Here is a 21,844-nt window from a genome sequence, read left to right on the forward strand (position 1 = left end):
ACTTATGTACATAAATTAGATCGCAATAAAACTTAAGAATGACTGGAGGATTGGGGGTTGAAGAACCCAGATGGATAGGCATATTCGAATGAGAAAAAAGCATAAGAAATCTTGTCAGCAAAAATGCTACAAGAAATGGTACAAAATGCTAGAAAAAACCCTAGATTATAATAATAGCTTCATTTGTTATCTGAACATATGAACAGGAGACATTTCTTCAACATGCCTCATCAAGTGCTCAGAGATTGCAGTAAAAAAATCAATGGTGCTGCTAAGAGGCACAAATGCCCAGTGAAGAAATGCAAGATATACTACGCCCTAGGAAGCAGGCAGGGTAAAATCACTGTATCTCATTCCTCAGACCATTGCATTAATAACCAAAATGTCTTTAATATGTAAGGGAGAAAATGAAAATAATTATAGCACATACAAATCCAAAATAAGAAAAAGAACAAGGCATAAATTTCATGTCAACAGAAGATAAGTGGTAATAAATGGTACAGCAGTATTAGCAAGACCATTAGAACAGTATTTAGTACACTGAGATATTTTAGTATAAATAGTAAATATTATTTATAAATATTAGTGTTTATTGTTATTAAATAATATTTATTCATAAATAAATGATACTAAAATATCTCAATGTACTAAATATTGTTCTAATTGTCTCGCTATACAGTTCAGGCTGGCCTTGAGCTCATTTTGTAGCGCAAGCTGGTCTCAAACTCGCAATGATCCTCCTGCCTCAGACAAGTGCTGGGATTACAGGCGTGCGCCACCACGCCTGGCCTTGTAATTACTGGAGATACAGTGATACCAAGACAACGTCATTCACTGGCAACAGGTACGGTGGCACACACTTGTGGTCTTGGAGGCTAAGGCATGAAATCAATGGCCTACATGAGATCTACATTTAATGTTGAAAACAGATGACAAACAAATTGGTCACATGATATAGTAGAGGGGCAAGAAGACAAGGATTACTTAAAATAGCAGTGAAGACTTAACTGAGATGGTAATTACCAAACACAGACATTAATGAAGTGAGAAAAAGCCATGAAAATATTGTGAAGAAATATTTAGACAACAGTACAGCAGTAACAAGCCTGAGGTCAGAGTGCTTGTTATATTTAAAGAACAGCAAATAGCCAGTGTAGCTAGAGTGTAATGACAGTAGCAAGTCATTTTTAGAAGATGAGATTAGAAAATAGCCAGGGGTAAATCATGTGTGGCTTTACAGAGTCAGATGAAAGACTGGATTTTATTCTAACTCCAACACAAATCCATTGGGGAACTACATTAGCTTTCAACTGCTGGGACAAAATACTTGACATACACAACTTAAGGGAGAAAAGGTTTATTTTAGCTCACAGTTTCAGAAGTTTCAGTTCGTGGTCAGCTGGCTCCAAGGCAAAAACATCATGGCAGAGGGCCATGTCAAAGGAAAGCTGTTCACCAGGGGTAGCCAGAAGTGGTGAGAAAGTAAGAAGAACCCAAGAGAAAGAGGCCAGGGACCAGATGATATCCCCAGGGTCATGCCTTCATGACCTACCCAGCGTGTGCTTTATTACTTTGCTAAGTATCTCTCAAGCCAAGCAAACTGAAAATCAAGATTAACCATCAAAGGTTTTTGAACAGAAGGCTGAAGATAATATGACAAATTAAAAAAAAATTTTTTTTGAGACAGGGTCTCACTCTATAGCCCAGGCTGGCCTTGAACTCAGTGATCCTGCCTCAGCCACCCAAGAGCTAGGATTACAGGCATGAGCCATCATGTCCAGCATATGGAAAGGACAACTGTGGCTATATTGTACACATCCAATTTATGTACACATCCAATTTGCTCCTCCTTGTGAGTCCCCTATAAATTGAGGATCGATGTGAACTTTCTAACTTTAAATCTATTTCCCTTGCTAAAAGTCTTTCGGCAGCTCCATATATTTTATAAGAAAGAATCCTAACTAGTTAATTTTGTACTGGACAATCTTGTTTGTCTTTTAGTTATGCTACATTTCATGCTATGCCTTAACCATTTAACAGATCAGGGAGGAAAAGTCCTGCTGCAGTAAACTATACAAATTTTGCCAATCAAATTATCTCTCTCTGGCTTTTCAAATTTGTTGTTCTATAAAGCCATAGACTTTCATTAAAAATGAGTGCTAAAGTTAACAGGAGGGGTTTTGTTTTGTTTTGTTTCCTGAGACAGAAAACAAGCTGTGTAGTTCAGGCTGGCCTCAAACTCAAAATGTGTGGCAAGCCTGCTTTGGCCTCCTGAATGCTGGAATTTCAGGCATGCACCAATACACCAGGCTTAGAGTTAATAATTGTTAATATTAGAAGTGTTTGCCAAAATGAAAACTATCAATCTGGATAATGTATAAGTCTAATAAAAATTTTGAGAAAATATTATGTGCATTCTATCTACTCTTACATTAGGTAGAAACTACGCTTAGAACTTGTGGTATAGCCAAACCGAATCACTTCCATTTCTTAGAATAAGCCATGGTATCCCAGTTGCTTACTGTGCATATACTGGGTTTACCCACATCATCATCCCTAGAACGTAATTCCTTTTTAAACGTCAAATCATCTTTCAAATCTCATATTAAGACTTAAGTGATTCCTTCTGGCACCTCTGTGGTCTTTAGTCAGGGTGTTTCCAAAGTAACTCAAACAATTACACACATGTATCTTATTTTAGATAGTGGGTCTCCCAAAGCAGGATATTATCTGCTGAGTAGCAATTATGGATAAGACACTGTTACATTTATACCCCAGAGCCTAGCATGTCTATTAAACTGTTAAACCCTTAATGAATATCCCAGATAATTTCAATTAAAATCTTTATCTCTTAAAGGTGAACTCTCCCTTTAAGGAGTTTAAAGATGAGAAATGAAAACTGAAGACAGAAACAACTGGCAGTGCCACCTCAGAGCCTACAGCGAGCTCTGCTAGGCTTTGGACCGCCACTCAGTACTTGTCAAGTTTTCTACCTCCTCCTTAAAAACAAAAAGCTACTGGAAAATTATGTATTTACTTTAGCAGGATGTCACAACCCTATTCATTTTGGACCTGTAGTTACTTTAACTTTATGTATTTGTTGGATTTTTTTATTTTTTTGACTTTTAGTGCATCTGTAACTCTGTCCAACCTAGGGCAGTGGTTGTTAATCTTGCAGGGATTAGACTACTCTACAGTGAAACCTACTCTCCTCCATCCAGTTATAAGTATACACACTCACCTGTCAAAGAACTTCAGAGTTCTCAAATCCCTCAAAGTAATCTGTGAATCTCAGATTTTAAAAAACCTTACTAGAAAGGGCAGTAAATGGCTTAATTTTAAAACAGTGTCAAGTATTACAACCACAATTCCAGTAACAGTTTTGCTAAAAAAAAAAAATACTGGAAAAAAAGTCCAAAAATTTGATAAAACTAAAAAATCTCCAAAAGTAAAGGTCAATATTAAAAAAAAAAAGCACAGAAAATAACTCTGCCATCCAATAATAAGTGTTTAAATCATACTTATAAAAAAAAAAAAAAACTTCTCTGGAAATAATAAAAGCCAGGTGTGGTAGCCATGTCTGTAATACTAGCATTCAACTGAGGCAGGAAGATTGCAAGTTTGAGACCAGCCTGGGCTACATAGTGAGTTCAAGGCCTTCATGGACTATTTTAGGATTAATAAATTTCAGGAAAACATAAATTAAAAAACAGCAGCAGCAGCAACAAACTCCTCTCCCAAACCCTTTTGAAACATGACATAAAAATCTAGCTTTTACAATTAATCTTAACAATTTTAGTTTTAATGTAAATATATTTTTATTTTTCAGTATCTTCCCAAATTTTAATTTAGGGTGGGTAACTATGATGTATGACTTTATGATCTTTCCCACTCAGATTTCAAATTCTTTCCCCTGCTAAATACAGTACAACTTTTATTTTCAAATTATTTAAGACATATTTATGAAGATATGACAAAACACTGATTTACAAAGGTAAAAATCTTTCAACTAAAAGAACTGAGGCTAGGCGTGGTGGTGCATGCCTGTAATCCCAGCCCTTAGGAGGCTGAGGCAGGCAGAACTGAGTTCAAGGTCAGCCTGAACGGCATAGTGAAACCCTATCTCAAAAAGACACATACACCAAGAAAGAAAAAAAAAAAAAAAAAAAAGAATTGAGAGTGGGAAGGTAGGTTTTCATCATAGAAACATTTATCTCAAAAGTGGTTTTAAGAATCGTTAAAACCATAGAACCTTATGTCAAAACAACTTCAGTGGTTTCCAACATTTTTTCTGCCACATTAAACAAAGATTTTCATTAGTTAAATACAGCTCCCCATAACACTAATTTTCACAGGGGATTTACATCCCAATACAGGGAATCCAAGCATGTACAGGTGTAAGCCAGGTAATCATTGATACCTAAATGTTCTATCTTTTCACTTCCTTTTCCTAAAAATCTGTATGTGGTCATGAAAAGCCCACTACAGCCTAAAGTTTTTAAACAACCATTTTGTCTTAAAATAATTTTAGATTCACAGAAATGGTGCAGATACAGAAAATGATATACCCTTTAATCATACCATCAAATTTTTGATTGATTGGATTTTGGTAGGAATAATTTTTAAAACACTGCTTTTGAGAAAACTTTTTTTCGTCTATACTTTCCAATTATGAAGCTAACTAAGATGGTTTCAGAAATCCTAATTTACTGTTTAAACACTGAAATTACTAACAAATGTGTCATATATGGATCTCAAAAACAGTATCTTTTTATAATATGACAGTTTGAGAGGGCAATACACTACTGTATAGCTTAGCAGAAATTGTGTACCAGATGACTTAAATTCTCACCCTTCTGCACTTGTCCACCAATGACTTGCAAACTATTACCAACATCCACAGTAAGGTTACAAATTATAACTTCAGCAAGTAGATGAACTCACAAGAATGGACCCTGCAAACAAGGAAGACTTGACTTTTGTTTATTGTACTTACCTTTGAAGAGCCATTTGAATACATCTGTATCATGTTTTCTGCACCTTGTTTTACTTTAAGTTCTATATCTAATTGTTTTTGTAAGGCCATCAATCTATTGTTGCTAGTAGAACAACGAGTGTCACTATGTGGAGTATCTGGAGTCCTTGGACAATCTGTAAATGAAGTGTTAAAGTTACTTACTGGGATCAACTGCTGCTTCGAACTGGAAGTTAAAATTTTTAAAGACTAACAGGGGTCAAAAGGAGCCAAGTCACCTAAGTGGAATCTCCTTATGCTTACAGATAGTACAAAAGTTCAATCAATCCAAGCAAAGGCAGTATTTGAGTTGCAGGACCACCTCCTAGGATAGATTCCAATTCTTACAGAAGTAAATAGTCTGCAATTGAATTAGGTGATTGTTCAAGGTCCTTCTAACATTACAATTTCTAAATTAAATTAAAGCAATTTGAATAGTTTATTCAGCAATTAAATTCCCTACTTGTTACCTGATTAGGTAGAAAACAAAGTATATTCAAATGTTCAGAAATTCTATTACGGTAATTCTTGATAAACAGAATTAATAGTTCTTGAAATACAGTGCTTGCATCAGTTACTCATAACTTAAGCACAAGCATACAAACCTTCACATTTTGTTGTCCACTATGAAGATATTCAACCACACTGGAAAATGTTTCAGAGACACTGAGCGACTGATAAAGACTGTTGGTAGGAAGGTAAAGGGGAGCACTCAAGTCTGTCACATCTCATGAAGAATACCATGTTGCTTATATATAAAAAACAAACTTCAAAATGGATCACTGAATTATTTTGAGTAATTCACTCCTAATAATTGTATTGTGTAACTAAATATTGAAGTTCATTATGTTGTTTTTATCTACACTACCTCTCCATCTTGTACGAAGTTAGAATATCAAGATACTAAACCTGTTTTAGATGCTAAGTAACCAGGTGATCATTAAAAAGTTGCTTAACCTTTGTGCTAAGGGTTTCCTTTTCTTCTATGAAGGTAAGATTGAGTAATTAATCTATTTTAAGAAACATATTTCAAATTTGGTTTTGTATTCTTTTAAAAAATTATGTAGGTACACAAGGTAAGTTACCTAACAGCTCTATGCCTCATTGCCTTCATCTGTTAAAATAGTGGCAAACAGTATGTACCTCACAAGGGTATTGTGAAAATTAAATAAGTTATGTGCAAAGAGCTTAGAAAAGGGTGTGGTGCATGGTAAATATTCAATAAATACCGACTGTACTCAAGTAGGAAGTGTGAGCTTATTTCTGTTGAATCTATTATAATAAACGGGGTAGATCTGGGAACATTTTCGTTTTTTCTTTTTTATATAAATGATACTGTTTAAGAGTCTTGCAATTATATAGAACCTAGCACACAGTTATAGTAAGCACATTGTAAAAACAACTGGACTAGACGCAGCGTAGAATGCATTAGCTGAAAAAGACTATAGAAATGTGTTGTTTGCTGGGTGTGGTGGTGCACATCTGTAATCCCAGCACTTGGCAGGCTGAGACAGCAGGATTGTTGCCAGTTCGAGACCAGTTTGGGCTACAAAGTGAGCTCAAGGCCAGCCTGAACTGCATAGCGAGACCCTGTTTCAAAAAGACAAAGAAAAAAAAAAAAGAAAGAAATGTGTTGTCTATGAAATAGTTGTTTGGCCTAAAATGAAGGGAGAAATGATTACTGCTCAAAATTTAAACCTTTTTCTTGAAATGAAATAAAAACTGTACACTTACTATCTCAGTTACTGTAGGCAAGAGATGCATCACAAGATAAAAGTGAAATTCCTTACAGTTTGGGTTATCTAACAATTAAATGGTTTGCCTTAAAACTGTAAAGTTCTTTGCCTTGGGAACATAAAAGTTAGATTACCTTTTTTTTCTTTTTTTTGGTCTTTTTGAGACAAGGTCTTGCTATGCAGCTCAGGCTGGCTTTGAGCTCACTTCGTAGCTCAGACTGGTCTGGAACTTGCAGCGATCCTCCTGTCGCAGCCTCCCTAGTGCTGGGATTATAGGAATGTACCACCACTCCTGGCAAGATTACAATTTGATAGATACACTATATAATGAATTCTTGTATACTACAGTAGGTTGTACCAGAACATTGAAATATCCACTGATGTAAGTCTGTGGGGTTGTAAAAAATATTGTAATACCTACCAGTGTTATTACAGAAAAGAATGTTCTGAGTTTTGATAAAGATTATAAGAACAGAAGAAATAACTATAGTCAAGAGACTGGGCTCTGGGTTCAGAATGCCTGGGTTAAATGGCTATTACTTACAGATATAGTCTTGATTTCATACTTAATGTATCTATGCTACACTTTTTACTTTTTTTTTTTTTTTTTTTTAAGATGGTCCCAGAGTAATTCAGGTTGGCTTCCAGTTCAGTCTGTAGCCCCTGCTGGCCTTGAACTCATGGCGATCCTCCTGCTTCAGCCTCCCAAGTGCCAGGATTACAGGCATGCACCACCATGGCTTACGCTGGTTTATGCTGCAGTTTTTACAGTCACAAAATGAGTGTTATGATGATATCACCTGTATAGTGCTTAGATCAATGTTTAAAACATACTAAGAGCTTAAAAAAATTGAGTCAAAGCTTAGTAAAATAGAATTTCCAATCATTTAATCTTCAAAGAAACTTGGAGATTTTAACAACAATAAAAAAACCTCAAAAAACAAAATCCACCAGAAATCCTTACAAATAATTTGCAAATGTCACAAAAATATATGTCAAAGCAGAATTTAACCTTGATACGTCTTGTTTTATAAACTCTTTTTTTTCATTTAGAAATTAAGAGAAATACTTTGCTGTCTTCCATAGATTTTACCTGTTTCCTTAAACCTGCATTTTAAGTTCTTGTTTGCTAATTTTTTCTCTCTAGTTTTCCTTATAGGTTAAGTAATAGCAAACACATAGTTACCAGTGTATGTGCCAAACTCTTGTCTTAACAGTGAAATATATTTCAAAATAGGACTCACTAGAACTTCTTGTTAATATTCTCTCCAGTCAACAAAAGGAAATTTAAAAACTTATCAAATGAAAATGATTTTTTCACTCTAAGAACTGCTTTAAAGTTATAAGAAATGCTGAAGTTACTTTTTTTTTTTTTTGGTCTTTTTGAGACAGGGTCTCGCTATGCAGTTCAGGCTGGCCTTGAGCTCACTCTGCAGCCCAGGCTGGTCTCGAACTCACAACGATCCTCCTGCCTCAGCCTCCTGAGTGCTGGGATTACAGGTGTGCACCACCATGCCCGGCTGAACTTACTCTTACATATATTGGTAACTGAAGAAACTAGCTAGACTCCATGGTTGTTCTATAGTAACAAATCTCCATTTGTTATATCTACTGCTAAAATTACAAAAAGAAAAAAAAAAAGAATCAGGTGTTTTGGGGGGTAGTACAAGAAACTGTGCACACATCTATCAAAGAGATTTTATGTACGTCTAAGTAACAGTTGACAAAGCACCAGAGAAAGCATATGCAATCATATCTTTATACAAATTTAGCCGGTATAAATTGTGCTTGTACAATAGTGGACAGGACTAAGTCCCTCACTCAAACATTTTTAATGCTTGTCTACATATAAAGCCCCAACGACACAGCCAGACATTACAACTTTATACTATGTAGCTCTAAGATACTCTTTCAATAATATTTTTCTGTCAGACCTATGTTTAGTTAAACAAATTTTGTTTCTGAGAAAGGCAGCACATGTTATGTTAGGCATTATTTCCTCTAGGGAAAATTTTCCTAACCATTCCCAGTCTAATCAGACACCTATTCTAGTATGTCTTCAAAATTTATTTTCTTTCTTCCACTGTAATATTATACAATAATACAATGATTTGTTTCCTATCATAGATGAAGCATCTTGAGTACTGGTACTTGTTCACCAAACACTCTTGAAAGAATGCATATATACTACCTTCTATTTAAAAGAAGTCTAGCAAGTTCCAAGTTGAATGCAACCACACAGCTGTAACGGTCTGCCTTAATTCCTTTTCTTGTTGCTGAGGCAAAATACCCAAGACCCACAAGTTAAAAGGAGGAAAGGTTTGTCAGTGCACAGTTTGTAGAGGGTTCAGTCCATAGTCCACTGGCTCCAAGGCAAGATGGACGGCGTAGCAGAGGGGCATATCAGAGGAGAAAAAATTCATGGCCTGGCAGGTAGAAGGCAGCAAGCAGCATCAGCAAGCAGCCTTTTCCTTTTTTTCCACCCAGACTGCAAGCCTTCTGGGTAGAGCCACCCACACCCAGGGTGGGCTTCTGTCTTCAGTGAATTCATTCAGTCACACCCAGAACTATGCTAATTCTAGTCATTAATACTAGCCCAATACTATACTAATTTAGTATCACACACCCTTACTACCAGTATCATACTCCCTAAGATCCAGTCAGCTCCAAAAAGCCCCACTAGGAGCACATGAGGCTTTGAGGAGACATGTAGATATAAGCCATCACATGGTCCATCAGGATAACATCTCAGATCATATAACCTCTGGTCTTCATTTTATACCTAGATGACTCTGTTCAATATTTAAAGAGTGGTACTTTGTACAAATGGTACATCTGTTTATAGAACAAGGCTATGTAATACATTAAAAAATTAAACCAGGGATGGTGGCACACACCTGCAGTTCCAGCTAGTCAGGAGGCTAGAAGTAGGTCTGTGAGTCTGAAGCTAATCAGGGCAACTTAGCCAGACACTATCACACAAAAAAAGCAGGCAGTAGGAGTGTGACTGGGAATACAGTTTACTGGCAGACTGTGTGAGCCCCTGGTTCCAACCCCAGTATTGAATAAAAAACAATGAAGAGAAAGGGAAGAAAGGTAATTTAAGAAAATCTAGCCAAAATAAAGTAACATAATATTATATTGAAACACTAGCTTACTATTTATTCATTTCCTCTCCCACCTCTAAGTTATTATTCATTGGTCAACATTTTGGTTTTCATTTGGTACTTTTAATTTGGTATTTTAAAAATAAACTGCTCAAAAATCATGTCATGTGTTACAGTTATGTGAACTGTTTATACTTGCCCCAAAGTCCAGCTTTCTTTTTCAAACAGATATACCTCCATTTATTATAGACACTTGGAACCTGCTCAAATTAAAATGAATGCTTATTATTCATGGGTATTTAATCACTTATTTTGTGTACTCAGGATGATGTTTGTCAGATGTCAATAAACGCAGTGATTTTGCTTAATACAATCTCCAGTCTAGCTCTCTTAATGCACTACAGACAATGGTGATGGATAAGACTGTGCCTGGGATGTTTTGTTTAAGGTACAAGCAACTTAGGCACTAAAAATTTCAAAACTACCTGTATCTGTTGTATCTTACTGTTTGAAAACTATACACTACATCTCTCTGTAGAGATGTATTCATTCTGTTATATAACTCTGAGCCTGGTGAATGCATAGTACTTTCACTCTTAAATATTCTGCTTCTTTGTGCCCTCTGGTGATGATAAAGTGTATTATTAAACACTACACATCTCTTAAAGTGGTTTAAAATGTATCAGCAATACAAAATGCTGCAGAAGATGTGAAACAAATGCATTACTGGTATGACGGAAAAATACTATGGCCACTCTCAAAAACTTTTTCCGTTTCCTATAATGGCAAACATTCCACCATATGGCTTAGCAATCCCACTTCTTAAAACTTCTGCTGATATAAGAACTGGCTCATACATATTTATAAAAGCTTTACTGATGATTGCCCCAAACTGGAAAACAACCCTAACATTCATAATACAATGAATCACTACCTAGGGATTAAAAAAACCAAACTGCCGATACACATAACTTCTGGATAAATTTAAAAGGCAATATACTGAATGAAATAAGTTTCAAAGGTTACATATTTATGAGTCCATTTATATGACATCCTTAGAAAGAAAGCTATAGTGACAAAGAACAGATCAGTGGTTACTACCAGTATGGAGCTATGGGAGAGTATAACTAGAAAAGGCTAACATGAAAAAGATTTCTGAGACACTGGAACTACGTATTGTTCCTTTTCCTCATTACTGGGATAGTTAGACATATTTATCTTAAAATTCATGAAATGATACACCAAAATATGTCTAAAGTAAGAAATTTAAAAAAAAAATTGAACTAGAAATAAAGAATGTAAGTTACATAACAAAGTAGACCACAGATTCTACACTTATGTTTCTCTACATATATAATTCAACTATAATTTCCACGTCACACTTAGGTACAAGGATCACTTCATGAACTACATTTTAAACAGACATTAGGAAAGAAAATTCCCTTAATATAGCTACATTTTAGAAATTGGAAAGAATTTGCTATGATTAACTACAAAATAATCCCAATACTATTAGTTTTATACTAAATCAATGCTTCCCTTTAGGATATTCCAGAAAGTAAAGAAAAATCTAAGTCTGGTGGAATATGAGAACATGGAAATAAGATACATGAAATAGTATGAAAACAGAGTAACAGAATACTACACAAATTATTAGCTATACTGAAACAAAAAAAAAGCTTCACTTCTTTATAGATAATGACTCATTTAAAAGATAAGATTCAAGAAACCGCCTCTTTCTCAAATATTTCCTTTTGGAGTCTCAGGTGCCAACTAAAGCTTTGATTACCAGCTCACTTTATTTTTGTTGTTGGTTTTTGAGACAGTCTCACTTTATAGTTGAGGCTGGCCCTGAACTTGTGGCTACCCTCTTGCCTCAGCCTCCCTAGTGTTAGGATTACAGGAGTGACCACCACACCTAGCTGGAGATTCTATTTTTATTGAATTGTTTTTTGTAGTGCTGAAAACTGAAGTTGGGGCTTTGTATATGCTAGCAAGCCCTCTACTACTGAGCTACATACACCCTAGCCTTTGTTTTATGTGTACAGTTTTATGAGAAACTTCCATATTATTTTTCAAACTGGCTACACTAATTTGAAATACCACCAGAAGTATACAAAAGGTTCCTTTCTCTCTGCCCCCTTCCCAACATTTATCTTTCAGGTTTTTGATAACAATCAAACAGGTATAAGGTGATATCCCATTATGGTTTTACTTTGCATTTCTCTAATGATTAGAGATGATTAACATTTTTTCAGGTATCTCTTGCACTTTTTTGGTTAACTATTTGAGTCTTTTGCATGTTTTTAATTGGATTATTTGTTTTCTTTATATGGAGTAGTATTAACATATGGATATTAGTCCCTTACTCAGTACATGACTTGTAAATATTTTCTCTCAATCTGTAGCTTGTCTCATTCCAAAGTTTCCTTTAATACGCAAAGGAAAAATTTTAATTTGTTGGAATCCTGTTTGTCTATGTTCGCTTTTGTTGCTTGTGCCTGTGAGGACTTACCCAAGAAATCACTGCTCAGGCCAACGTCGTGGAACTTTTTTCTCTACATTCAAACCTCTAACCCGTTTTGAGTTGTCTTGCATATGGAATGAGAAAGGGGCCATTTCCATTTCTGTGCATGTGATATCCACTTTTCCCAACACTATTTACTGACGAGACTGTTCTTGCTGAATACAGTCCCTGATACCATTGTCAAAAATTGACCATAAATACGTAGATTTCTGAGCTCTCGTATTCCACTGATTGATGTCTTCTTTATTCAATACTATGCAGTTTTGATTAATATAGTTTTACATTTGGCAGTGCGGTGTTCCAATTTTATTCTTTTTGCTCAAGAGAATGGTTCCATACAAATTTTAGGATTTTTCTTTTTCTCTTTCTGTGAAGAATGACATGGGGTTTTGGATAGGGTCTGCACCAAATGTGCAGACTGTTTTGGGTAATATGGATATTTTAGCAATATTAACTATTCCAATCTATTTTTTGTGTTATCTTTAATTTCTTTTATCAATGTTTAGTTTTCTGTGAATACATCTTTCATTTCCTTAACTTGACTCAAGTATTTTAATGTTTTGATGCTATTGTAAAATGGTAGTATTTTCTTAATTTCTTTTCCAGTTTGTCATTAATATATGTAAATGCCACTGATTTGCGGGTGTTAATTTTATATTCTGTAATTTTAATGAAAGCTTTTATTAGTTCTAATAGTTTTTTGGTGGAATCGTTAGGAAATTCTATACACAAAATAATGTCCACAGAGAAAATTTCACTTTTCCTTCCTTATTTGGATACCTTTTCTTTTTCTTGGATAACCGCTCTGGCTATGACTATAGTGAAGAAAAAAACAAAGCTGGAATCTGTCTTTTTCATGATCTTCAAAGAAAAGCCTTCAAGTGTTCACCATTAGGTATGATGTTAACTGTTGGCTTATCATATAACACCCTTTACTGCGCTGAGGAACATTTCCCTTGTATCTAATTTGTTGAGTTTTCATCATGAAAGAAAACTGACTTTTGTCAGATATTTTTTCTACATTTACTGAGATTACTATATGGTTTTGGCCCATCATACTGCTTTTAAAGAATACAGAAGAACAACAGGAAGTACAGTGTCCTGGGCCAGAACAGAACATGAAATAATTCATCTCCTACTACTCTGAAAAATAAGGAGATACATCTATTTTACAGTAATGGTCTGAAATGATTAGGCCTTGACTTCATAATAAAGTAATTCTTATTTTACAAATAATAAGATAATGCTTTATAGACACTGTTTCAGAGGCAAATTAAGAACAAACTTCTTGGGCGGGGGATATAGCTCAGTGGCACAAGTGCCTACTTGGGAAGCCTAAGGTCTTGAGTACAATTCCCAGTTCAAAAAAAAAAAAAAAAACATTTTCTTGGACAGTAATCATCAAACAATACAGACCTAAATTTTGTCCATTATAATCATTCATTCTGCTTATGTATCCAGTACAACAGAAATTAACCAAATATTTGTGCTATAAATCTACTATTACTTTAAAGAACTGAAAGCAAAGGAAGATGCTCCTGAATCTCCTTGCTAGATCTAATAAGTAAATATACTTTGTTTACCTTATAATGTACAATGTAAAACATCTAAAATTTTATAGTAGACAGACCTAAAATTAATGTTAAACTATTCAAATTCTCTATACTGCTGTTGTCCTATTAATGTTGTCAAATCACTAAGAAGAGGCAGGAGACTCTTACAACCAAGGTGTGTGACCATGCCATTTGCAAAGAGAAACACTCTCTGCCTGGGGCCTCACACATGCAAAGACAACTTTAAAAAATAAAATCAGAATTCAGCCAACTTGTTAGATTTATTCAAAACAGACTAAAGCGTTAAGCTGCCACAAAAAGAAAGCTGTATTACAAGCCAGGTGTCGTGGCACATGTCTGTAATGCCAGCACTTAGGAAGCCGAGGCAGCAGGGTTGCCACGAGTTCTAGGGCAACTTGGGCTACACAGTGAGTTCAAGGCCAGCCTGTACTACAAAATGAGACCTTGTCTCAAAAAACCTAAATAAATAAATTAAATAAATAAACAAATGCAAACTATATTATACGCCTGTATTACATCTCTCTGATTATCTGAGGTCAATAATGAAAATTAAAAATGGTCAGTAAAGAAAGTTTCTGACTTTATCCTAAAACTCTTTTTTTTTTTTTTTTTCCCCTCTGGTACCGGTAACCGAACTCATGACCTTGCGCTTGCCAGGCAGGCGCTTTGCCGGTGAGCTAAATCCTCAGCCCCTTGTTTTGTTTTTTGAGACAAGGTCTTACTGTGTAGTTCATGGTGGCCTTAAACTCACAACAACCCTCCTGCCTTAGCCTGCAAATACTAGGATTACAGGTGTGTGCCACCATACATGGCTCTAAAATTTATTTTCTGCTTGGTTCCCTAAGTTACTTAATGTTTAAAGTTCCATAATAAGTTATGATTTGATAATAATTACACAAACTAATACAAGATTTTGATTTGCTGTTTCTTTTTGAGATGTATTACCCAAAACTAAAAACCTACGTTCCCGGTTCTATAGCATGCCTAGAAAAGAGATGAATGAAAACATGTCTCTGCCCTCACAGACCATACATTCAGTAATATAAACATGTACAGAAATAAACTGCAATGCAACAATGAACACAGAAAGTAGCACAGAGAAGACAAGCCCAGAATGTTAGAGTTTTATGGTATGGCATATTGGTTTTTGAGGGAGCCCAGAAATTTGAGAGTAGAATTTAAAGGTGAATTTTTTATCTATGAAACTACAAGAAAGAGAGATTTAATCTAAAGTTAGAAAAGGCAGACTAGTGGTTTCCAAGGGTGAGGGATGGGGTTTGATGATCAGGTATTGGGGACTGACTGGGAAAGTATACAACAAAACCACTAAATTGATGGAACAGATTATAGTGATGGTTAGCTGAACATATTATATACATTTGCTAAAATAATCAAACTGCATACTTATATATTACATGTATCATATATAATTTATACTTCAATAAAATTCATTTTAAAAAAAGCAAATAGGCTACTTTTTACGTTTCTAAAAGTCTTCTATATTACAATAAATTACAAGGTAGTCATCAGGATTCTGTGAGGCAGAAATATTTCCTCTAAATAAACAGAGTTTAAAGCTCTAGTTCTGTTTCTTATTTTAGAGTTCTCCTAAAGATGTAACGGGCAAAATATGTAGAGCTTGGCAGAGTTCCAATCACAACAGGCTATTTTTGAGTTTATATAATATTGCTACTAAATATAGCAATTTCATAATACACATTCCTATTAATAATGTAATTATTGAATTTTTGGGTAAGAGAATGTGAGACAAAGATACAGAGATCTCTCTAACTGGCTTGATGATTCTGAGCAAAGTAATTCATACCTTAATGATTAATTCAATTTTAAAATAAGGTTGGTAGCTTACTTTTCTTGTTCCTAAGACAAAATACCCAACACCCAAAGTTAAAAGAGGAAAGGTTTATTTAGTTTAGTTTGTAGAGGTTTCGGTCCATAATTGGGTGACTCCAAGGCAAGGCAGCATAACAGACAGGCACTGCAGAGGAGAAACAGCTCACGATAGGCAAAAGGTAGCAATCAAACGGATGACCATAGCTCTTTTTATCCCTCGTACTTTTTTTTTTTTTTTTTTGAGACAGGGTCTTGCAGGGTAGTTTAGGAAAGCCTTGAGATCTCTATGTAGCCCAGGCTGGCCTTGAATTCACAGCAATCATCCTATCGCAGCCTCTCTCCCTTACATCTTGTCTAGGCTACTTAGGGTGGGTAGCACTCATCCCTTAGAACATCAGACTGGTTTCAGCAGGACCATCACTTACTTTTCTACTGTCAATTTATACTTTAGTGTAATAGTAGCCACCTGTGCATCTCAATACCTTTCTTTGAAGGGTACTGGAAATAATCTATATCTTTATCCACTTGTATGATGAATGACAAGGAGTGTACACATGTGCAAAAGGGTCAAAATAGAATATAACAAACCATAACTCCCTCTAACTAGTTTTGGATATGTTTACTCGAGCATCACAGAGGGTCCAACAGATCCACAAGACTCTAGGATTTATTTTAAAAGAGTTCTTTTAAAAAATTTTTCTGGTAGAAGTAACCCAATTTAGTAAACTAGCACATGAAACACAAGATTTGCAAGTTTCAGAGGTGGTCAAAAGCGAATCATCAGATTATGCACACATGGATGATGAAGATGATCCATTATGGTAATATACATGCTTTCATAACAGAAATGTGTGTGTAAGAGGACGATGATGATGATTTTAACACTGGCCATGTGATCCAAAATTCCTGTTAACAGTGAAAAGTGTCTGCATTCCCTGTGTCTGTATCACCTGATACAGACACAGGGAATGCAGACCTCCCTGATTCAGATAACAAACAAAACAGCAATGTAAGTACATATTTGATTAGTCAAAATGTTGCAAAATGGCATGCAACCTAATGGAATGATCCAATGTTAGAACTAGGTCCAAAAATATAGTTAGGGTTTTGGCACAGGTGAAACTTATTGGACAAAATACCAACACTGGTATTTTGATGTTGGAAACTGTGACAGAAGCAATGCTACAGGATGCTGTGAAATACACAAAGGTTGAAATACAAGAAAAATGTTCTGTATACACCAACAGTCATACTAAAAAATGTATTTATTATGACATCTCAGTAGCTAAACTGAAAACATCATAGGTTTGCTGTCCTTAGCAGGGATTTCTCATGGTAATCACAGGACTGTAAAAGGCTTATCATTATGGAGAAATGATGATTCAAAATATGGCATAAAAATTTATGCCCTTTGATGCTAAGGATTACTATGCTTTCAATTTAAACATTTATCCTGGATCTCAGCAATCAAGTCCTTATTCTACACTAATAAGCTGAATGAGGCTGTGAACAGATTTGTTGCTCCCATCTCCCAAACTAATAGAAATGTGGCCTTCAACAATTGGTTTACCAGTTTCCAACTGATGTTACATTTGTAACAGAACAGTTTGACCAGCATGGGAACTGTACACAGGAACAAATCAGAAATTCAAAATGAAATGCTGCAATTTCAAAACAGAGAATTGTATAGTACAATCTTTGGATTTCAGAAAGATATAATATTGGCCTCGTATATGGCAAAGAAAAACAAACTGGTACTGTTGATGTCAACATTTCAGCATGATGGAAATAGACAGGGAAACCTCTGCAAAACGGAAGCTTGAGATAGAGAACTTTTAACAAAAGTGAAGGCAGAGTAGATGTTTTTGATGAGTTATGAAGGAACTATGATGTCACTTGAAACACAAAGCATTGGCCAGTGGTTGTGTTTTACTCGATCCTAAATATGTATGGCACAAATAATTTGATAGTTTACAAAAAAATAACAAGTGCAAAATATAATGGAGAAATTTTCATAAGAGGATTGGGATTGGGACTGGACCTCCTAAGAGGTCCAATAGCAGAGGAAAAACAAAATGTTTCTGCCCAGGGAACTAGGCAAAAAAATTGTGGAGCACACTGATGAGCTGACAGGTGAACAGGAAGGTGCAACATCACAAAGACCTACTACAACAGCAGGAAAACAAAACAAGGTCATCTGTGCCCTACAAGAAAGTACAGGAAAACAAACCATACGTGCTTTCCATGTAAACAGCACTTATGTATGCAACATGCAGTTGCCATGTGTGAAGACTGCTTAGGTGTGACAGTTGAGGTAAAACTTATTTCTGTGGTAGGCTGTGTTCACACTGTAGTTCACACAGCTTTTTATTTTTGATGTTATCTTTTAGGTTTTGTAAGCAAGTAATCAGCTGATGTAAAAATCCTGATGTCTATTCTAAGCACATATTTGATACTTTATTGACTTATTTCCCTACTAAGTACAACATGCAGTACAATATACTAGGCAGTTCCTGAGAAAACAGAAAGAGAGGTGACAAGATTGCCACATAGGAAAAGAAGGCGAAGCACACATGCTGTCAGTGTGAGACGTGCACATGAAACATACAGTTATCATGTGTGGAAACTGCTTGGGTGTGACAGTTGAAGCAAAGCTTACTTTTATGTTAGAGCTCTATTGGTATTTTCATACAGAAATTTGTATCAGATGTTCTTTTAGGTTTTGTAAGCAAGTACACAGCTGATGTGAAAATGTTGATGTTTAGTCTAAATACACAAAACGTATTAAAAATTTAATAATTTACTTTATTGATATTTTATTACTGCTAACTACCCACTATATGATATAATATGAACTTCTTGACAAAACAGAAAGACCACTGAAATGTCAAATATATCCTACAAAAAGGCCAGGAACCTTTCCACATGCTGAAGAGTAAAACTAGACCCAAGTCTATCACCATGCACTAAATTAAAATCAAAATGAATCAAGGATCTAAATATTAAAACAGAAACACTAAATCTACTGGAAGAGAAATTAGGTAGAAATCTTGAAGATATAGGGGTAGGCAGAGAGTTCATGAACAAAAACCAAACTGCACTGGAAATACTTCAAAGAATCAAAAAGTGAGATCTGTCTCATCTTTCTGAAAAATTTTTGCACATCAAAAGAAATCACCCACAAAGTAAAAAAACCCAAGAATTGGGAAAAAATTTAGCCAACTGTTCCTCAGACAAAGGACTTCTATCTAGAACATATAAAGAATTTTAAAAATTCAGGCCCCCAAAATTCAAAGACCCAATCCAAAAATGGGCATCTGAGATGAATACACATGTCTCACATGAAGAAATACAAATGGCAAATAAATATAAGGAAAATGTTCAACATCACTGGTCTTTCAAGAAATGCAAATTAAAACAACACTGAGATTCTATCTCACTCCAGAAAGAATGGCTATCATTGAGAAATTAACCAGTAACAAATGCTGGTGAGGCTGTAGGGAGAAAGGAATCTATCTCTACTGTTGATGGGAGTGTAGACTTTTGACTGCTACAACCACTGTGGAAACCAGTGTGGAGATTCCTCAGTAAACTGGCATTGGAGGTCCCATTTGATCCAGCTAGTCCCCTTCTGGGTATTTTTCCAGAATTGAAAACATCATATCACAGCAATATATGTGCACCCACGTTTATAGCAGTGCAATTTGTAACTGCTAAATCTTAGAAACAACCCAAATACCCATCCACTGAGGAATAGATAAAAAAGATGTGGTATTTTTATACAATGGAGTACTACTCAGCTATAAAGAAAGATAAACTCAAGGCTTTTATAGGCAAATGGATGCAACTAGAGACCATACTCCTAAGTGAAATAAATCAGACTCACATGTGAAAACATCATATTGTCTCCCTAGTGTAAGAAACTGAAAGAGTAACTAAGGTCCAAAAGGTGCAATAGATATTGTGAAAGGGAAAGAAAATGCTCAAAAGGCAAGAACAACCAGGATGGGGGAAAGGAGAGAAGGAAGGGGAAAAAAAAAAACTATATAGATACACACACACACAGAGATCACTAGGATAACTGTACTACTGATTTCTATTAGTTCACTGAAAGGACCAGTTAGTGCTTATACTGTTTGATCAATTTTGCATGTCTATATCTTATGATCTGAGCAACTACGTTGAAGACAACAATATGCAATATAATAACCACTGTTAATTTTCTGTCATCTTGATTTGAAATTCTGTATTGCTTTTATTGTTTTTTTTCTCTCTCTAAAATTTAAAAAAAAAAAGGCCAGGAAAGCAAAAGACATGTGCTCTCAGTGTGAGTGATATGTGTGTTTGGGACATACTACTGTCACGTGTGCAGGCTGCCTTAGGTGTGGTAACTGAAGTAAAGATTTTTTTTTGTAGAGTGCTACAGGTATTTTCATTGTAGTTCATGTAGGAATTTATTTCTGATGTTCCCTTTTAGAGTTTGTTCACCAAAAACCAGTCAATGTTGAAAATTTTTGTTTTTTTAAACAGTAAGAATTAAAAACTCAATACTTTATTTCTGTGATATTTTTCATGTTAAGTATTCATTGTTTAATATAATAAAACTTATAAAATTAAAATTCACCAATAGAAATATTCTAAAGAATAACTGTGGGCTTGATGATAGTCCCATGTTTCTTCATCTTGATAACAAAGTTCATCTTATGCCCCGGAAGCTACTCCTGGTGCCTTTGACCAGAGCATTGCACCATGAATCAATTCCAGTGTCACACAGTCTAGATCCAGTCACTTCTGCAAAAACTCCAACTATACCCCCATGAGGCTGTTGGGGAAACATCTAAACACAAGCCTTAACAGTTGGTTTTCCATGATTTCTTTCATTTTAAGTTTTAAGCATGCTCACAGGGTTGGAAATCTATATACATAGATATAGAGATCTATATAGATTTGGAATCTAGCTTCCAAATAAAACATGTTAAAGGTGATACATGAAAGGGAATTTTATCAAGTACACTGAATATCAGGAGTATTTTTTGCAATTTGAATTTTTTTTTCTTTTTCAGACAGGTTTTGCTATGGAGTTCAGGCTGGTCTTAAACTAACATTTTAGTTGAGGCTGGCCTTGAACTCACAGCAATCCTCCGGCCTCATCCTCCAGAGTGCTGGGATTACAGGCATGTGCCACCATACCTATCGAGATTGTTAATTAATTTTACTTACATCTATTATTTCTTATCAGCTATTCACACAGGCTCTTCTAAACTTTCTATGGTGCAAGGTATTTTATTTTTTTTATCCAGCGAAGAAGCTGCACAATTTTAATAGATGCTTTAATTTATAGAATTTGAAAATTATAATCTCTGTTGTTGATAACAGAAATTCTCATGTTTCTCCAGCCCACACAGGAAATATGAGATTTATGAAAGTTCACTTTACAAAGTAGATAGAATAATAAATTGCATGATTATTTTTCTAAGCAACAAGTAATTCTTCAATTCAACACTTTAATTCAGTTTTGACACTACCTAGAGTTAGTACAGGTCAAGGCCTCAGTTGCTTAAGACTGGTGTAACATATTATATACAGATGAGTTGTTTTCATTGCAAATGAGGAAAAAGAGGATTATAGAGATTAAATATTTTGCTCAAGACATTTTTGTAAGGAGAAAGCTATTAGAATTTTTCATGTATGACTTATGCAGAAAAAGTTATAGAAAGAACGTGATGGGCAAAAACTAGCCCAAATACAGAGGAATATTTTGGTACAAGGCTACATAACAACAAATTAATAACATTACCTTTAAGGAGAGGGTAACTTTTTCCTTTTACTTTCTGAACTACTGAAAATTTTCCAACACTGATATCTGTTAAAAATTAGACTGGAATCATGGATTGTGTTCCCCTTTTATTTTCTATACTTGCAGAACAAAAGTTTTATTTTCAATTTTTTCTTTATATTAAATAATTTTTAATTTCAAATTTTCAATTTTTCTTCTTATTAAAAAGTATGTCTAGGGCCAGGCGTGACGGTGCATG

General features: G+C 35.1%; 1 protein-coding gene across 1 annotated transcript in view; it reads right to left on the reverse strand.

The window, feature by feature from the left end:
- Pkn2 (protein kinase N2) overlaps nucleotides 1-21,844 on the reverse strand; it is a 108,419-nt gene that overhangs the window by 55,586 nt on the left and 30,989 nt on the right. Inside the window, exon 3 of the mRNA XM_013514513.1 lies at nucleotides 4,997-5,151. Within this exon, the coding sequence (XP_013369967.1) occupies nucleotides 4,997-5,151 (155 nt within the window). The remainder of the gene's footprint in view (nucleotides 1-4,996; nucleotides 5,152-21,844) is intronic.

This window comes from Chinchilla lanigera, unplaced genomic scaffold, assembly GCF_000276665.1.
Source record: "Chinchilla lanigera isolate Chin_1 unplaced genomic scaffold, ChiLan1.0 scaffold00022, whole genome shotgun sequence".
Classification (NCBI taxonomy): domain Eukaryota; kingdom Metazoa; phylum Chordata; class Mammalia; order Rodentia; family Chinchillidae; genus Chinchilla; species Chinchilla lanigera.